The sequence below is a fragment of the Populus trichocarpa genome, chromosome 11 (assembly GCF_000002775.5).
Source record: "Populus trichocarpa isolate Nisqually-1 chromosome 11, P.trichocarpa_v4.1, whole genome shotgun sequence".
Taxonomy (NCBI): Eukaryota; Viridiplantae; Streptophyta; class Magnoliopsida; order Malpighiales; family Salicaceae; genus Populus; species Populus trichocarpa.
Window position 1 is genome coordinate 17,423,676 of NC_037295.2, and position 14,987 is coordinate 17,438,662.

General features: G+C 34.0%; 2 protein-coding genes across 5 annotated transcripts; one reads left to right on the top strand and one right to left on the bottom strand.

The window, feature by feature from the left end:
- Positions 1-1,240: 1,240 nt before the first annotated feature.
- Positions 1,241-4,365, top strand: LOC7454997 (protein PIN-LIKES 3). Its single transcript, XM_024611868.2, has 10 exons — positions 1,241-1,533; positions 1,645-1,826; positions 1,928-2,007; positions 2,098-2,344; positions 2,436-2,633; positions 2,764-2,856; positions 3,060-3,160; positions 3,446-3,498; positions 3,625-3,810; positions 3,966-4,365. Exons 2-10 carry the CDS (start codon positions 1,692-1,694, stop codon positions 4,088-4,090), a joined length of 1,218 nt encoding a protein of 405 aa, XP_024467636.1. The 5' UTR covers positions 1,241-1,533; positions 1,645-1,691; the 3' UTR covers positions 4,091-4,365.
- Positions 4,366-5,784: 1,419 nt separating this feature from the next.
- LOC7489056 (protein PIN-LIKES 3) lies at positions 5,785-11,066 on the bottom strand. Of its 4 annotated transcripts, none has more exons than XM_024580963.2 (12): positions 10,582-11,066; positions 9,995-10,031; positions 9,663-9,836; positions 9,204-9,283; positions 8,976-9,100; positions 8,152-8,273; positions 7,827-8,042; positions 7,553-7,645; positions 6,790-6,890; positions 6,630-6,682; positions 6,333-6,518; positions 5,785-6,225 (listed from the first exon to the last, which is right to left on the bottom strand). In XM_024580963.2, exons 3-12 carry the CDS (start codon positions 9,795-9,797, stop codon positions 6,101-6,103), a joined length of 1,236 nt encoding a protein of 411 aa, XP_024436731.2. In that variant the 5' UTR covers positions 9,798-9,836; positions 9,995-10,031; positions 10,582-11,066; the 3' UTR covers positions 5,785-6,100. The 4 variants fall into 4 exon arrangements, with proteins under 4 accessions (XP_024436731.2, XP_024436732.2, XP_052301139.1 ...); XM_024580964.2 differs by having other exon boundaries at positions 9,995-10,044; XM_052445179.1 differs by having other exon boundaries at positions 9,663-10,044.
- Positions 11,067-14,987: the final 3,921 nt, after the last annotated feature.

The following is a 14,987-nucleotide window of genomic DNA, read 5'->3' on the forward strand; positions in this document are numbered from 1 at the left end:
TTGTGTGTGTTTGGTATTGCGGTAGTGGTTGTGGTTGTGGTTTGAAAAAAGTAGTTTTATAAAAAGTACTTTTAATTGAGGTTGGTTTGAAAAAATAGGTGTTTGGTTAAAACTGTGGTTGAAATTGAGGTTGAAAAAAAGTAGTTTAATGTGTTTGGGTAAGAATGCTTTTGAAATTGAGGTTATAAAATAATTTTAAAAAATATATATTAATATTGATAGTTTTAAATTTAAATATTATAGAATTAATTACTCATATTACATTATGAAATAAATAATACTTTATATAAAATATTTTTTATTATTCCATTAAACTATTTAATAATACAATTAAATAAAATATTATCATGTATAAAATTGATATTACAGTGCGAGTAAATTTAATTTACTTTATACTAGTTTTTCGGTAAAAATATATTGTTCATATCACAGTGCAAATAAATTTAATTTACTATAAACTATTTTTTTTAAAAAAATATTAATAAAATTAATACATAAAAAAAAAAGTGTACCGTGTACACTGTGCATGTTAATTGCACTGTTCAGTGAACAGTGCAATTAGCATGCACAGTGAATGGAAAGCATGATAAAAAAATATTAATAAAATTAATACATACTAAAAAAAAATACATACTATAAAAAAAAAAAAAAAGTGTACCGTGTACACTGTGCATGTTAATTGCACTGTTCAGTGAACAGTGCAATTAGCATGCACAGTGAATGGAAAGCATGATTTTCCTGCTTTTTATTTTTAACGTTTCAGCCGCAAAAAACACGTGGGACCCAGACATAGTAAATCAAGTTTTTTCATTACCAAACGGCTGCCAACTGCGTTTTAATTAAAACGCAGCCGCAGCCGCGTAAACAAACGGACCCAGCATTTTTTATATAATTAAATATTATGTTTGCTGTGGTTGCTTCAAACGCAGAAGCAACCACGCAAACAAACGGACTCTTAACATGTAAGTCATGATACGAGGACATAATTGTGTGAGGTTGCAAACCGGCAAATTTATAAGGTTTGTTGGCAACTTCAATCAAATGTCTTTTCTAAATTATACTCCTTTCTTTTTTTCAATAAAAAAATAGTGTTCATCTTACTTTTATATTTTTTAATACTGTGAACTCGCTTTCAGCTTTATTCATGAACAAACAGTAACTTTCAAGAGTCAAATTATAATTTAAAATTTTATTATTAAATATTTTTTTTCAAGTAGTTTGTCTCACTTAGAAAAAAAACTATTTATTTAGTATAGATATTTTACAGTTGGAACACACTTAGAAAAAAAAAAAAAAACCTACCAGCTAGCTTCTTCTACAAAAAGATTCCGACATTTTCACGTGTGAAGATATAATGTTTTCCACTAAAGAAGACAGAGGAAGAGCTCTTGATTAAGGTAGTATTTCCTATTTGAATGATCAGAACTCTATTAGCTAATGTCTGTAAGAAACAAGCAGTTTCTGTAATTCTTGCCTGCAAAGTATCAACAGAAGCTTGAGTTTGCTTAGGACTATCCAAACTTGTCAAAAGAGGTACCTTCGTACCTTTTTCTTTCCATTAGATTCGATTCCATAGTTTTCACTCCTACGTTCTTAGGAAACGCTCTTATATCTGTTGAAAGAACTTCCTTTTCTTTTCCATAGGAGTGTCAAGAGATCAACTTGCAAGTTTTGCAGAGAAGTTGTGTGTAATGGGATTTCTTGATCTCTTTGTTGCGGCATTAATGCCAGTTCTGAAAGTACTCTTGATTACTGGACTTGGCTTGTTCTTAGCGCTCGATCGCATAGATCTCCTGGGAGCGAATGCAAGACACTACATGAATAATGTGAGTCCAATATATGTGTACTTACATGATTCTGTTCTTTACATTTACTTCTTCTTGCCTTCCATCTCATCAAAAAGGAAATTTGCTTTGTGTATTTGCAGCTTGTATTCTATCTGTTTGGTCCAGCGCTCGTGGTTAGCCAGCTTGGAGAGACCATTACTTTCCAAAGTTTGAATACCTTGTGAGTGATACAGTTCGCACCAATTTTCACTCTTAAGGCAATCTTGAAACTAACTCTTGGCACAAAAAAATTGTTGTGGTGATGGTGTAGATGGTTTATGCCAGTAAATATCCTTCTGACATTCATGATCGGCTCTATACTGGCTTGGATTCTCATTAAAATCACAAAAACTCCGCCGCACCTCCAAGGCCTTGTCATTGGTTGCTGTTCTGCTGGAAATCTGGGGAATTTGCTTCTGATTATTGTTCCTGCAGTCTGCATGGAGTCAAATAGCCCATTTGGAGATTCAACTATCTGCTCCACTAATGGAACAACTTATGCTTCTCTTTCCATGGCGGTATGATCTGCCATTCTATTATTCTTTTCAGTTTTGTTATAGAAGGAATTACATTCATTTTTTCATGCTACTATTTATTCTGATTATGCAGGTTGGAGCTATTTATATATGGACCTATGTGTATATTATCATGAGGATATATTCAGATAAGAGTGCTGAAGATACTGATACAAATCAACCCATATCAGATTCTGAAAGTTATAAAGCGTTACTTCTTTCAAGAAAAAACTCTGGCTCCAGTGGCTGTTCTAAGGAAGATGAACTTCCTCTAACTATTTCTGGGGAAAAAGTAAGATTTCTTTGGCCTTAGTTTATTATTACAAATGCTAGCATCTGTTTTTTTTTTAATGCAAAATGTAGCTCTTCCTCTGCAGATATTGGATGGCGTAACCTTGCTAATTAAATTCTTTTGATGATAGTTGACAGTTATGGAGAAGATTTTTCAGTCTGTTAAGAAATTTACAGCAAAGATCAACCTGAAGATGGTGTTTGCACCGGCAACAATTGCAGCGGTAGGCTAAAAATTTAATGATAATTTTTTCTCTCTCTAATCTTCAATATTATTCTTTGATAGAGATAATCACAAACCATACAAGTCTTAATGATAAATACAGAAAAAAGGAAAACCAGAAGAGTAATTTTGTCGAGTTCGTCAGTGCTTAATCTACCAATGTACATGTCACTAATTTGCTTCGTTTTCCTTAATTTCCTTCAGATTTGTGGGTTTATAATTGGCACAGTCTCTCCAATCCGAATACTGATGATCGGGGATAGTGCTCCTCTTCGCGTGATTGATAGATCTGCATCTTTGCTGGGGTAATAAATCAATTATGGACTCTGTTTGGCTTTTGATGATGGCAAATCTATCTTTACAGCTGACCATTATAGAACTAGCCTGCTGGCCAAATCTTAGTCTAATCCAACGGCCGGATAAAATTATACGTGTTTTCATCAAAATACTCGTTTAACTCGTCCACACTTCTTCTTGCACTTGGATTTGTCGTCCTGTGTCATATAACCCAGAATGTAACTTTCTTCGTTATTTAGGAACTCACAGCAACATTGTTATTGATCTTGTTTATACAATTTTCTGACCTGCAGAGAGGCAACAATTCCATGCATGACACTGATAGTAGGATCTAACCTTCTCAGAGGTAATTTCCTGAATCTACCTGGATCATCTCATGCTTAATTTCCTTTACATACATCCTGCCTCTAGTTGCTGAAAAATCAAATTTACATCCTCAAGATTTCTAATCACTAACTCCATACTCTTTCAGGTTTAAGAAAATCAGGAGTGAGTGTATCAGTCATTGTAGGGATTGTAGCTGTGCGAAATATTTTCTTGCCACTTATTGGCATCGGTATTGTCAAAGCGGCACATCATCTCGGCATGGTTGAATCAGACTCCTTGTATCAGTTTATCCTTCTGCTTCAATATGCACTTCCACCTGCAATGACAGTAGGTATGGCAACTTGATACTAAAAGTTGGAACTAATATTTTATTTTTCCGATTTGACGGCAAGAAGTATCCTCGAGCCAGCTACAAAACCAGTGAAAAAATTACCTGATGAATACTAAACCTGCTAATCTGTTTGTTATTTGTTGTTAAATTGACAGGGGTTATTGCACAGCTTTTCAAGGCCGGTGAAGGTGAATGTTCAGTCATTATGCTGTGGAGTTATGCTTTATCAGCACTGTCTCTTACCCTCTGGTCAACCTTTTACATGTGGCTGCTGCAGTAAGCACAATTAGGGTTCCTTCTATTCCCTGGAACTACCCTGCCATGACAAAATGAGGCCGCCGCAAGCTTATCTTCATCCTTCAGGCACATCGATCACATGGGGCATCAGTAATTTACTAGTAAATTAAGCTCATGAAGCTTTGTTCCATGATATTTATTTAATTATAGCCACCATATTATTTGATTAAAATTTGTAGAATATATAGTGTCAATCATTTTGGGATATGGACATCTGTGTGCTTATGAATTGTGATTCCACTATAATGGATTTGGGCATTGGTCCGCTGTCTGCAGGCTCTGCTGCTGGCAACCGGGGGATTTGAAACATCGGTTTCCTCCCTGCTCAGCCTGTTTTTCAATCTGACAGCCCGTTGTCAGCTCTGAATCTGGAACGACAATCGTCACGACAGATTTTTTCATGTAATTGCATTCTAATAATAGCTATTAAACCTAATATGATTTAATAGGTTGATTTAAAAAATTCATGAATCAGATTTCATTGAGAATGAATTTTAAATTGAAAAAAAAAATTTGACCTGATAAGTAACCGCAACTTTTTAAATCAAATTTAAATATTAATAATATATGTAATTTGAAAATATAAAATTATATAATCGAAAATCATTGATTATACATATTAAAGATATCTTTTATGCTCACAATTTATATATAATGTTAAATTATGTGTTTATTATTTATTTGATTGACTTGTATTTTGAATCTTTTTTTTAAATACTTTTATTATCTATTACAAGGTATTTAATGTTGGAGATTTTTTTATAATACACAATTTTATATTATTGGATATAATTTTTAATTCAACTGTCGGATTTAATTAAGAATTTGCTAGGATATTCTAAAGATTATATTTTTTATAGAATTAAAATTTTAAAGTAATTGAAGATTGGAAAGATCTTTTGATAATGATTAGAAATTACTATTTGAGTTTTACTATATTTTTCTAATTGGTTTAAGATTATATTTTGTATTTGAATTAGATGTTTTTAATTATCTTTTTGGCTTTATTTAGAACAATTTTCCCTAATTTTTAGGACTTTCATTACTTTTCTTTTATTTTCGAGTTTTCTTATTATTTAGGTAAATTTTTAAGTTTATTTAAGGAATTGTAAGTATTTTGTAGATGCATACTACTTAATAAGAAAATATCAAGTAATAAAATTTCAAATTAGAGTTTCTATGTGATCCCTATTTTATATAATTTTATATTCTTAATTATATTTGCTATCTTTATTGTGTTGCTTCATTAACATCAGTCATTGACCAACTATCATAAATTATGGTTTATTGTATGCTTTCTTCTGTCTTTTCATAACTTTCAAAATATTTGATTTTATTAATGGATTGAGACAAACACCCTAAATACTTAATTTGTATATAAAAAATTGATATCCACTATTATTATAAACATATTCAATAAATACATAATAAGCGATTTTAGATCATATTTTAACATTCTTAACTTTTTTTGTGTAACTCTGTTAAGTATATAATTGATAGTTAATATTATCTTCCTTACAAGTTATGAGATACTCTCAACTTTATATAATTGATATTCATCATTGTTTTTAGAATTTATGTTTCACAAATCATGATTAATAATATTTTTTTATTGAGATAAATAAAGTTTAATAGATAATATTAGTTTAGAAACAAAATTTACTAAAATATTCCTCATTCTCCACCAATATGTCTTCTCATTACCTTTATTTTTTTTTGAACTTTATTCATACAATGCTTATACATTTCAAGTATCTTAACTTTACTTCTAAGAAAATACATATAACAATATTTTTTATAATTTAATAATTTTTTTCCATAATTTTTTCCCATAAATTAAATCTAGAATTTCGCCTCCGCTGAAATTCTATTTTATAATGTAATATTTTTTTTCCATTGTAATATTACATTGGAAATATCTATGCCAAGGCCTAAGATATAATGCATTGCCTAGATTGTGTATGTTGGAAGCGATCCAAGAGGCAAGTGATAGTTATTTGACGAGCCACATGAAGAATGCTGACCAAAGCATCACCGAAACTGAGGCCAAGGCATAGGTCCGTAGCATGATGACCGAGTATTCGGCTTCGCCAGCTCCAAACAACTGGGTCATTGTGCCTGCCAAATCAGGACAAAGAACATGCGAAAAACCGATTTCTAGTTAGGAACCGATTCAATCTGTCTCCAGATAAGGACATGGTTGAACTTTGCATGAATGTTAAAACCTATGTTGATTGCTGGAGGCAGTGCAAATTGAAGCAGCAGAACAAACTTGTACAGAGGATCTGAGTTCACCGCGCCAAAATGGACTGCACATTTAATGAAACCAACTCCCAATATCGGCAAGATTATATAACGGACTGCCGTGATACCAATAATCACTGAGATCGGCACCTTTGACCCCCTGAAGCCTGAGAACACATTCTGGTCATCATTGTATCTATGCTTCGGGAAGTTCAACTAGTGAAGAAGGGCAGGATAGTGAAAATAAGCATGATAAAAATCAAAATGATCGCGATTACCCTTCAGAAGATTTGCTCCTAAAATCAAAGTGGTGATTGTAATGGCTGACTCCCTGCAAACACACAACAGAAAGGAATTCTAGGGGAGCATGTTAGGTAGCTGAATGTTTTTTTGGTTTCTCGGGAATGTTCATATATATCATCAAAGAGGGATGCTGACCCGACAAAGTATGCAGAGTCTTCAACCACACGAAGAGGAGCACTGTCACCGATCAACACTTTTCGGAAGGGAGGGATAGTACCGGCTATAAATCCAACAATCTATAAAAATAAAGCAGTAAGGGGGGTCAATTCTCGCATCGATACTGAAACATAAAGTGGCCTGTTTAGTCTATTCAGCATTAGATGCTTTAAATGTGATCAAGAACTGAAGAGGGAAAACAATCCAGCTTAAACCAGCAAGCTGCTTGCTAATGGCTGCTTCATGGCAATATCTCCATAAGTGGTCTTTAAATTTCGATAGGGTTCAAAGATCAATGAGGCATGTATGAAGAGCAGGCTTATTGTAAATAATGCTTTATAAAAGAACGGCTTGTTCTAGAAAATTCATGGAAGGAATGGAATAGTACTACAGAAGAAATGGACTTGATCCTATATGAAGCATGTATTTATATCCTTTAAGAAAGCATGGGATGCATCTGACGTATTTTTTCATCCACTGAAGCTCATCGGCTACCCAGCAGGAATATTCTTGCTCATGAGCTATCATTTTGATGCTTAAGCCTTTCTGCAATGTGCAGTCTCTAATATGCATGATCATTTCAGTATGCTATAACGTGAGCAAATTTGAAATGTGAGCCTTCTCTTGCTATATATGATCTCCAAACTAGAAAGAAGATTAGTAGATGCTTTATACACTTCCTTAAAGAATCAATGTGCCCTTTGGCCAACACAGAAAAAATAAGAACTTGCCATTACCGTACCGCTCCATTAATTGAAGGTGAAAGCAATCTCTTCAGGTTGAGTTTCTTCAGAACCTTTTGAAATCCTTGCTTAATGTTTTCTGGAAATGGCACCTGTCAAGAAATCTTGATTGGTAGGTTGATGATTGCTCTCAAAAACATTTTATTCAAGGGAACAAGAGGAACCAATAGTATCGTGAAAACTTCAACATGTGCTCATAGTGAGCACCAAACAATATATGGAAAAGGATAAGAGAGTTAAGAAAGAAATGAATGTATAATGTTTTCAGGCAACCTTCGCCTTCCCCTTTGACACTGCACGATCAAGTTCAAAGTTCTCCATACCCTCATCGATTGAGGGCTCTTTTAAGAAAAGCATGGGCCCTGGTGTTATTTCTCGGGCAGACTCTATACCCTCTGGCAAGGCATCCGGTTTGGTTTCATCAGAATCTGTACTTGAATATATTCGCACAATATTGTACACATATGACCACAATAAGATGGATCCAATCTGAAATATCAAGAAAAAATGGAAAGAATTTTAAACAATTCAAGACCTATTATACTGCCTTTCTTAGAGCACATAAAAAATTAAATTCAAGTAAGAAACATTGTCATACTGCCAAAGAGAGCGTAGCATATGCCAATCCATGCATTTTACAGATACTGGCGTCGCCAAATGGATTGCCTTTTTCTTCACAGGCAGCTGGAATGATTATGAGAGGCATGTTGCCCAGATTCCCTGCTCACATTCAACCGCCCATGTAAACTAGAAATCAGGTACAAAAGGTCGAATGTAATGAAGCTTGTGCCACAGCTTCAATATATTAACAATACATGATATTACTGTCAAGAGGGGCCTAAATAGCTGGGAAAAAAAAAAAAAACAAATATTGATGTGTGACAGGAGTATATAATTAGATTAGAGTGTCTAAAGTGTTTCATCACAGCGTACAGTAACTAGACCAAGGATAGCAAAATTAATAGACTTTCATTTCTGCTTAATTCACTTGCAGGAAATGGCACATCAGCCTCTTTTCTAAGGCGGTTGGTCTGCACGGGTTGGATGGCAGGAAAGAAAGAAGGAGAGGAATCAACAGCAGAAATCTTAAAAACTTGTTTCTTTTAGTTGGAAGGATGATGATCAGTTAACAAAGCAGAGGCCTCCTTGACATGGAATTAATATCTGACAAGAAATCTTAAAGAGCAACTAAAAGATGTAAAAACCTATACTTCAAATCACAATCATCAGTAAAAGGGCACATCATCAGAAACTGATTTACTATTGATACCGATGCCAGTGAATTAAATTGCTCAGACCTTCTCTCTTATTTCATGAAGACTTCGGTTAATCAACAAATATTTTGTGAAAATTTATAAATCAGAAAGGAACACTCAAAAGCTGTGCATGTATCTTCCTTCAGCCAGAAATAATGAAACCCACCAGCAGCACAACAGCCCAAGATGAGGCCCCGCAGGTGAATAGGAGCTTTTGTAATTTTTATAAGTAGCCATCCAAGCGCTGAGCCAGCGATAAAGGTGATAAGAATATTGAGTGGCATGAACCACCTACATAACAATTCAACCAAAGCTGATTGTAATAAACTAGCAGAAAAAAAACCACATTGAAAGAAAACAGCTGCTGAAAAGTCGATTAGAGAAATTAACTCACAGCATAACTATGCTTTTCAATGTTATGAATTTCGCCAAGTTGCTACCAACAAGTGCTGGATTCAAGACATAAAACACAAGCTGCACAAGAATTGAAATAGAAAATCCACATATATTCTTAGGGAACTCGGCGCAGGACAACTAGAGCAGCATTGAAAGGAGAAAAGCAATTGATAAATAATTTATCTGCAATTTTTCCCACTTTGTATCGAACACACACACACACACACACACAGATTTTCATTCTTCAAAAGGGTGATGTTATAATAGAAGTTCAAAAAAGAATGGACCATTATACTAAATAATCAGCTGTATATTTAAAACTAAAAGAAAATCTGTCACCCCCCAAAGAAATTGTCTAGTATACATTGGCAGACATCTAAGTGATCCTTCAGACTAAGTTCTTTTGTTAAATTTATCATCTATTCTAAAATCCATTTGGAAAAATATTGGTGCTTACACTATTCAGATGCTTCCGCGCATCCGTCCCCAAAATATCCATGCGCTCAGTTGCAAGAAATACGCCTACTGCAGTAATCAGGAGCACCTTCACAACTGGCATCAGTGCAACAACGAACAGTTGCCAAAGCCCCATAGAAACTTAAGCAGGTCTCAGATTCAATCCTACACCTTACTGAATAAAAGGTAACAGCACATTAAGCAGGTCTCAGACTATTACAAGTCACTGAAGATGATTCTCGTAATTAACAATTCTGAATTTCTGAAATATAACTAATGACTGCAAGTGGAGTCAAGCGTGTGAGGGTGTCAACTGCTTTAGAACTCACTGACCAGTTTGGAATAGTCTGAGGCCACAAACATCTGCAACCTGTCAGCCAGTTCTTGATTCAGAAACAGGAAATTCGATTGGAAGTTCAGAACACAAGGTATTTATAAAGAAAATATCTTCAAAAACAGGGAATTTAGGCTTATAAAACTAATAAAATATAGCCAAAAGAGCCAAGTTTTTTATGGGAGTGATAAAAAAGGGGTGGCTATCATCATCAGAATAAAACTAAAATAGAGCAGAAAATCACACATATAAAGAACCATACCCTTGCACTCGAAAACGATAAATAAGAGGAGAAGAAAGATTAAAACGCAACAAAGTTTGTACCCCAACAATATAGAAACTGCACAAATATCATTTATGCAAGGCAGGCACGCAAGCAATGAGAGATCAAGCATGCATGCTATGTTCTCCACTAAATTTTGGCAAGCAAGAAACTACTATGTGACAGAAATGCTTTTGAAAATCAATCAGATAGAAAGATGGTAACAGAAAGAATTGATAGAGGAAATGAAAATGACCCGAAAGAGAGAAAAAGAAAGCAAAACAAGACTGATAAAGAAAGAAGTTAGGAGTCTTGAAAAGTTACCAGAAAGTAGAAGAGAGCCTTTCTTTTCTTTCGACTATCAAAACGAGTGAAGGCAGTTTTACACTTTAGCCAAACAAGAGATGCAGAGAAGAAATGCACACTCTGAAGTGCTTGACAAAACCAACAGAAACCCCCAGCTGTTTCGCTTCCGCTTGGACTAGCTACTGGTGATTGCTTTTGCTGGCAGAGGGCACGAATTTCATGTCTGAAAAGGTCTGAAACTATGGCATGTCTGAAAAGGTCTGAAACTATGGCACACTATTTTTAGGGTGGTGTATGTTAATGGGAATTCAGGAAGATTTTATGGGAGAAAAAACGACTGTTTTCTTTGCCTTTTTTTCGTTTATTGTAAGTGCCAAATGGACTTTTGGAACACAGACGAGTGTAATCTCTTTCTTTTCCATCCTAATATGAGCTCGATTCAATGATACAACATGTCATTTTCCACCTCTCATTAAGCTTTTTGGATGAAAGCAAATCAAGATTCAATTTTAATGTCTTTGTTGGAGCACCCATGCATGTTCCTTGAGTCAATAAGATGGTTCAAGCTCTACACAAGCTAACTAATGGTAGAAAAAAATAAATAAAAAAATACAATTAAGTGTATTTAGTGCTCCATTAATGCTATTAAAGGAAGTTCCATCAATTAGTGCTCCATTAATACTTAATGGAAGCTACGTCAATTGATTCTTATGTGCACAGTGCTTATAAATAAACAGCATGTAGAGCAAGGAAGGACAAAAAATATATATACATATTAGAACACTTGTTTTCTTCATTCACTATTACCATTGCCTGTTTCTAACGTCCTTGCAATATTTTCTACAAATCTTTCCACAAATACACAAATATAACCTGTTGCAATTTTATCTCATTACACACACATTAATAGATGATAACTCTTTATTCACTCTTGCTTTTGCTTTTTCTAGCACTCTGTGACAATTTTACAAACAAATAAACTTGGATATGATATATTTCTCCCCGTGTTTTATTAACTTAGCCCTATACATGGGGGAACTGTTTTCCAGGAAAGCACAGATCAAGTACAAGATCTAAATTATATTTCCAAACCCTTTTGTCCGTTAAGGAAAGCACAAATCCAACAAAGGTTTTTTCTCAACCTAGTCAGTGGTGTTGTCTGTCAAAAACTAAATAAAAAGCTGGCTAATTCTCATTTTTGTTTTATCAAAAGTAATTGATTTCCCCCTATATAAGCTCTTGCCCTTCCAAATCTCTAGCAACTTACTCATCAAATACAAATGCTCAACAATGTTAATTTAACTATACAAAAATAGCTTCACACTCTTTCATTTTCTCAAAGAGAAATATAGAACCCAACTCCATTATGTGTACTAGATGCATAGAGACAACCTCAATTCCATGAAGGAATTAGACAAAACAAAAAACAAAATGGGCATGATTCTCTAACTTTACGGAGGAGTCACTCTTTCTACGAGAAGCACTCCTCAACATGTCCTTACCATCAACGTTACTATCTCTATCAATCATCTCCTGAGTCTTGATCACATTCTCCCCATCATAAAAGACTTAGACGTGATACTACACTAACTCCTAAGAACAAGAATGAACACCATTCTCACAAGGTGACATTCCTCGAACTCTTAATCACACCTCTCATCACCATACATAATGAGGTATTGGTTGTTATCATGAAAAAAAACTACATGTAATATCCACCTCTCATGAAAAGTGGTTCAATCACAAAGAACCCTAAAAAGTTATATCTCTTTCACCATGATTATATAAATGACAATGACAAATGGCATGACCTAAAAAAAAAATTGAAAGATTGATTGCCAAAAACTACCTTCAACAATTTATGAAGAAAGAGTTGTAACCTGAATAAACAAGGAACAATCCTTATGATGCACTACTTGAGATTAGATAATCTCTATGGATTGTGTCTCAATCTCTTGAACTTTTCAATAAAGCAGTGTTTTTCCAGGTCTTCATGATCGTTTATCTTTAAAAAGATCACAAATCCTTTGACATATTTCCATGACCACACATCTCCTATAGTATCTGGAACTTCTCCCTCAAAATGTGTTCTTAAATGCATATACAAATCAGATTACTTTCCTTTACATTTATCTCATTTTACTATTTTTTGACTAAATTTTCTTGTGAAATAAAGAACAAAAGAATTATGTCAAACAAGTCAAGGAGGACATCAAGAACATTTTTAATATCCATCTCAAGCCTGTCAAGAGAAGGTAGCCATGAAGTTTAAACAATCATGATGGTTTTCTTCTTCAATCATGGTTGACCAAGTGAGCTACTTTGGAGAGAGCATCGTAACAAAACTGGATGTAAACATGGGAAAAGAGTAGTTAATCCTTGTAAAGGGAATGCATATCTACCATGGGGATCAAATATCATATGATTTGAAGATCTAAAACTTCACATTCATTGATTGAAATATGAGCTCTCGATCAATTTAAAACTATCAAATATAAAGGAAGTTGATTAAAGAAAAGATGTTGTTGAGTTCATTGAGCCAAAGCAGCTATAAATATATGATGAGGATAGCTAATTCTTATAGAGAAGGCGTTTATAAGTCCATTAGTGATGGTTTGAGTCTTTGAAGTGGTCGGAGATGTCACATTCATTTGCCTGAAAGTGATAACCTGATCAACCTTATTGGCTGAAAAACATGACAAACAAAGATTAAACGACATGTCACTCGTTCTCTTTATTAAAGATGAGTGATACGTCGTTTAGAGTAAACCCTAGAAATTAGGGTTTTCTAATTAGGATTTTGCAAACTTCAATTTGGCCCATGTTCTTTCAATTCTGGCATATGCTCCTTTAATTGACTCTGAAACTTCTAGTTTGTTCAATTTAACTCCTATCAACCATCAAACTTTCAATTTCTTTCAAATTGACCCATGTTTTGATTGATTTCAGTCCTCAAACTTATGTGTTTTTTGGACTTTGGTTCTTGGTTTTGAGGTTCTTCAATTCGGCCCTTAATTCTGAACTTAGATTTTTCTTGCAATTTCACCCATGATTTCATAAAGCATAGATCAGTCCATGGATGTCAACGAAGTTTGGTTCAAAATACTGGTTTATATTTGTTTAATAACTTTCTTTCATCGTATCCTCGAATCAACTCTAGCATGGTTTTAACAAGCAACAATGCCACACTTCACATTCAGACATCTTAAATGTGAAGATATAGTGACAGGAGCAATCAACTCTAGTCCATCGAGGAATGAAAGAGTTGGTGTTGTGATCGCTTTGTTAAAGACTTAGTACATGTACTGTGCATCTGTTCTTCGCCTGTCATGAATCGCTAGAATTTTGAACTGCATTCATTATATATCTACTCCCTGATAACATTTCAAGACTCCTAACTTCCTCCTTTATCAGCCTGTTCTTCGGATGCAGAGGAGTTAAAAATACCACACAGCATGAAGCATTCAGAGTTCCCTAGCAAAGAATGTAATTTGCGTTTTCAATTTCGATTGATGTGCAGCTTGTGTTTTTTGTCTTGAATCCAGCACTTGTTGGCAAACACCTTGGCAAAATACATAACATTAAGAAGCATAGCTATGCAGTGAGTTTCTCCGACCAAATTTTCTTGGGCAATTTCGTGCTAGTTTATAAAGCACAGTTATGCTGTGAATTTCTCTGCTCAATGCTTGGATGGTTTTTTTTATTTTTTTAGATTAACATGAATATCCGAGTCAGTTTGTGCACATCTCAACTAATCCTACGAGCCTTGAAATTAATAACTATATAAGCTTCTAATTGTCCTAAGGTTTGTGGAACTCGATTTGATGACCTCTAAGAAGTAAATCTAAAATCTGATCAGTTAAGCTACACCATTTAAAATTTACTTAAATGATTACTTAATAATATTGTCACATGCCCCTTGGATCACTTTTGACGTGACAATATGGGCAATGAACTTAGCTTAGATTTGATTCAGTATCTGGCAATTACAATTGCTTGCTATCGAAGAAATTATGAGATATGGACACAAAAGCTTACTAGCTAGGCTAAATGCATCTCAGGGACCTTTACAAGCCCCAAAACATTCTGCAACCAACAATCTGCAGTTATATTGTTTGAAGATGTAATATGTGTTTGAAATTAAAGTAGTTCTTATTTTGTTATAATTTGAAAAAAATGTTTAAAAAATACTATAATTTTTTTTTGTAACCAAGATTTTAAAAGAGGAATTTCAGTAGAATTCATGCAAAATTATAATATATATTATTTAATTAATTTTAAAATTATGGTCAAGACAACCATTCAATCATTTCTAAAATCATCATATAATAAACACCAGGAGATAAATCATTAACAAAAACAATAGAATGGATTATTGTGTGTTCTAAATTTTCTTTTCCGGAAGATTTTGTCACTTTTTTTTT

Excerpts from the sequence above, each read along its gene's own strand:
- LOC7454997 (XM_024611868.2), top strand. The coding sequence starts at position 1,692 with ATGGGATTTCTTGATCTCTTTGTTGCGGCATTAATGCCAGTTCTGAAA. Across the intron at positions 2,634-2,763 it reads TAACTATTTCTGGGGAAAAA|TTGACAGTTATGGAGAAGAT; the intron begins GTAAGATTTCTT and ends TTTTGATGATAG. Across the intron at positions 3,811-3,965 it reads TCCACCTGCAATGACAGTAG|GGGTTATTGCACAGCTTTTC; the intron begins GTATGGCAACTT and ends TTAAATTGACAG.
- LOC7489056 (XM_024580963.2), bottom strand. The coding sequence starts at position 9,797 with ATGGGGCTTTGGCAACTGTTCGTTGTTGCACTGATGCCAGTTGTGAAG. Across the intron at positions 8,043-8,151 it reads ATGCTACGCTCTCTTTGGCA|ATTGGATCCATCTTATTGTG; the intron begins GTATGACAATGT and ends TTGATATTTCAG. Across the intron at positions 6,683-6,789 it reads GACTCTGCATACTTTGTCGG|GGAGTCAGCCATTACAATCA; the intron begins GTCAGCATCCCT and ends GTGTGTTTGCAG.